This window comes from Salvelinus sp. IW2-2015, unplaced genomic scaffold (assembly GCF_002910315.2).
Source record: "Salvelinus sp. IW2-2015 unplaced genomic scaffold, ASM291031v2 Un_scaffold6758, whole genome shotgun sequence".
NCBI classification, from domain to species: Eukaryota; Metazoa; Chordata; class Actinopteri; order Salmoniformes; family Salmonidae; genus Salvelinus; species Salvelinus sp. IW2-2015.
Genome location: NW_019948020.1, coordinates 21,178 through 24,642, shown reverse-complemented (window position 1 = coordinate 24,642; position 3,465 = coordinate 21,178). Strand labels below are relative to the sequence as shown.

Here is a 3,465-nt window from a genome sequence, read left to right as displayed (position 1 = left end):
CTATTCCCTATATAGTGCACTACATTTTCACCAAAGCCCAAGTAGTGCACTATATAGGGAACAGGGTGCCACTCCTGGGGTATACACTGTACAGACTCAGAGTACTGACAGATAGCCGGCTTCAATAGTGTTGGTTTTCTTCCAAATACTTGATTGAGCCTGCCTGGAGCAGCCAGATCAAATGGGTGTGGTTTCTTTTTTGGGGACTGTTCCATTGGTTCCGTTGTGCCAGGCAAGCTCAATCAAGCGCAGACAACACATACTATTTGAACCCAGGTGTGATCCTCACCTCTTTCCCAAAGGCCAGTGTGGTGATGACGTTACTGGCTGCTACAGTGAAGTCCTCCGAGAGATSCGYAGCTCTGCCGTTATAGTCCAGCAGCACCTGATGGATCACAGGTTACATATTCASATATAAACTCCCTCACTGTAAACKAMATATCCATCGCCTCCACTTAASAAGATGAGTTACCCCGCTGACTTGTCACTTCAACTTTTTTTGGGCTGTAACTTTTTCAATTTGAAACCACTACATCGTCATTACACAGGGCCACAAACAAGAAGTACAACACGTGATACATCATTAAGTTGTGGTTGGCATGYTGCTGAGGTTGTGTTGCATTGTGTAATCTCCAGTTGAGTCAGTCAGTGTACTGGTACATGCTGGTTTACATTCCTTCTCAGAACACAGTGTATTTGTTCCATGCTGCTGTTCCCTCCCTTGGTAGAGAAAGTGTTCTGTGTTCTGTGCAAGGGTTCGAAATACCTGCACATTGGTGTATGCTCCATTATAGTTCATTACAATGTTTTGACCCCCAGAAAGGTCGAAGGTCTTCGTGGAGTAAACATTGCAGGAGCATACAACCATATAATTACATATAGAACTAGAACGCTGAAGCTGAGAGATTATTTTTGTGAGGGTGGATACTTCACAAACCGGAAATCTTTATTTCTAACAGGCTTACCCCCAGAACCTAATCAAGCATCTGAACAAATTACAAAAGATTTTAGTTCTGGTTTAACCCAGATTAGGATCCTAGCAACATGACAAACAATCATCCATCTTGGTCAGGGAAGCTTTCCTTTGAGAAACCGATCAAATGTTTTAAAATATTGTGTAAAACAATGAATTTGTACATATACAGGTCATTCTGAAAGTATTCMGACCCTTTCTCTTTTTCCAAATGTTGTTACGTTACAGCCTTAATCTAAATAAATACACATCTGATCAATCTACACACACTAGCCCATAATGACAAAGCGAAAACAAGTTTAGAACTGTCATGTGTTTCATCTCTACTTGTCTCAGGTGGAGGGCCTGTTTCTGGATGACCCTGTGGAGCGACTGCTGGGAGCAGCGTTGCAGTGCATTATGGGCCAGACGGCGATGGGCCCTCCATCCACTCTCACTGTAGTCCCCAGAGAGATGGAGCGGCCTCCCCCTGACACCACTCTCCTGAGAGACAGGTAGGGAGGAGGGAGGGGGTGTAGAGAGAGAGACAGAGGGAGAGAGGGAGGGGGTAGAGACAGAGAGAGAGAGGGAGGTAGGTAGGGAGAGATGGAGGGAGCGATGAGGGAGGGTGGGGCGAAATGTAGGGCGAAGAAAGAGAGTGAGGTGAAGGGTAAATCATTTGAATCAAAAGCACTGTTGGCTCAGAGTAACAGAAGTGAGTGATGGTTGCTGGGAATACTCGGGTGGTTCTAGTAACGTGTTCTTTACCGGTGTAAGAATGTGGTCTCCCAGCAAAGTCAGACCATTTCTTCACCAAGGCTTCTCTGATGATGTCACCACTGTTTAATACCACCATGGCTGCAGCAAACACAAAATACAGAGTCAAGACAAACGTACTGTAATACTGAAACCGTTCACATACTGAGGATGTTACATGTATCAACAACTATTCTAACTGTCTTCAAACAGAGTTAACTTGAGTCACTTGGTTGGAAGTGACTTCATTACTGGTGTTGCCACACTTGAGGCGGTAGATGTTGCCATAGCGACGTGCCAGGGAGGTCAGGTGACTGGGCAGGTGGTCGTGTGCCAGCTCCAGCATGTTGCCCAGCAGAGGGAGAGAGAGAGGGCCAGGGAGAGAGGGAGAGAGAGAACGGGGAAAGAACTGATAGAAAGAGTGCAGAAGTCTAGACCCAACAGCTTGGGATGGAGGAGCTGGATAACATACAGTAGGTACACAAAGGGAAAGTTGGTTGTCATTCTCTTCATAATGTTACTGTTGACCATTGCTAATCAAGCGAAGCCACGTGCCCATATGGAAAATGACTTGTCCTATTACCGTTTACATTGAGGTTTACATAAGGCCTATTCATAGCCTATAATCTAATGATAAGCGGAGTTCCAGGTAAAGCAGCTTTTGATATAGATGGTTGAACAGACTGTCATAGATTGTCCTAGACCCTTGAAGGACCAATCAGCAGTTGCTACAGCCATGATATGTATGATATTAAGGAAATGTGCCCATTGATTCTTAAAGAATATAACTTATAAATGCCTTAATGAGCTTAGTTCCACTGTTGTTCCCCATCACCAAAATATTAGATTGTTTTACTCCGGTGTTTGTAAACAAAGTAAATGTCAACAAACACTGTAGAGCGTCAAAACATGGTTACAACTATCATGTTGATATTATGGATAGCTCTGTCTATGAATTTGAGAGAGATKACATTTCTCCAGCCACATCTCTCAGCTTTATAGCGAAACAGTGATGGGGAGAGGGCTTTGTCTGTGTTTCAACAGCTAATTGGCCCTTTACCTGTAGGACATAGACTGTACAGTACATAAAGGAAGAAAGAGCATTGTATTGATTACCTGCTGACTGACATCCATTGGGTTCTCCCTGTGTAACTTTGTCTCCTTTTCCAGGGCGGTAGATGAGCAGGATCCATAACAGTGTAAGYATGACCACAGCACCTACACTCACCACTGACACATACGCTGTCATTATGCAGGCTTTAAGTCTCACTCTCCTTGTCCCCCCAAAATCACCTTTCACTCTGGTCTTCCCTTTTATACAGACTCCTCACAGACCCTGCATGTGCCCTCTTCAGTGTTGGCATGGTCCTGCTCAAGGATGGGTAAATATTGTCTTGTCTTGACCCTCTGGATAACCAACTATTATTTCAATGTATTTATATGGTGGAAAAAAACAACAGCGGAGAAACTACGACGACCGATATCCTTGGATATCTCAGTAACATGTTGACCTGACACACCAAACCACTGAAGGTCTTTGGCTTGTTCTCATGGTGCAACTGGGTGGAAATATGGCTCCAAGTTGGAGGATGATTGAAGTCCTTTGGTCAGCCGAGGTTAGGTTGCACCAAGGCAGGGTCTTTCTGAAGGACATGTGATTTTAGAAGAGGATGATGTTTACTTTGCTGGAGAGACTCAGATAGGAACAGAGGTGGAACCTATACAGCATGAGTTCACATAGAAGTCAAAAGATGGGA

At 44.3% G+C, this 3,465-nt stretch overlaps 1 protein-coding gene across 1 annotated transcript; it reads right to left on the bottom strand.

Moving 5' to 3' along the window:
- Window positions 1–239: 239 nt before the first annotated feature.
- cyp21a2 (cytochrome P450, family 21, subfamily A, polypeptide 2) lies at window positions 240–2,991 on the bottom strand. Its single transcript, XM_024145104.2, is given in 6 exon segments — window positions 240–385; window positions 1,301–1,422; window positions 1,425–1,451; window positions 1,721–1,810; window positions 1,961–2,167; window positions 2,825–2,991. Coding segments are annotated over 6 exon segments (702 nt in total). The 5' UTR covers window positions 2,958–2,991; the 3' UTR covers window positions 240–262.
- Window positions 2,992–3,465: the final 474 nt, after the last annotated feature.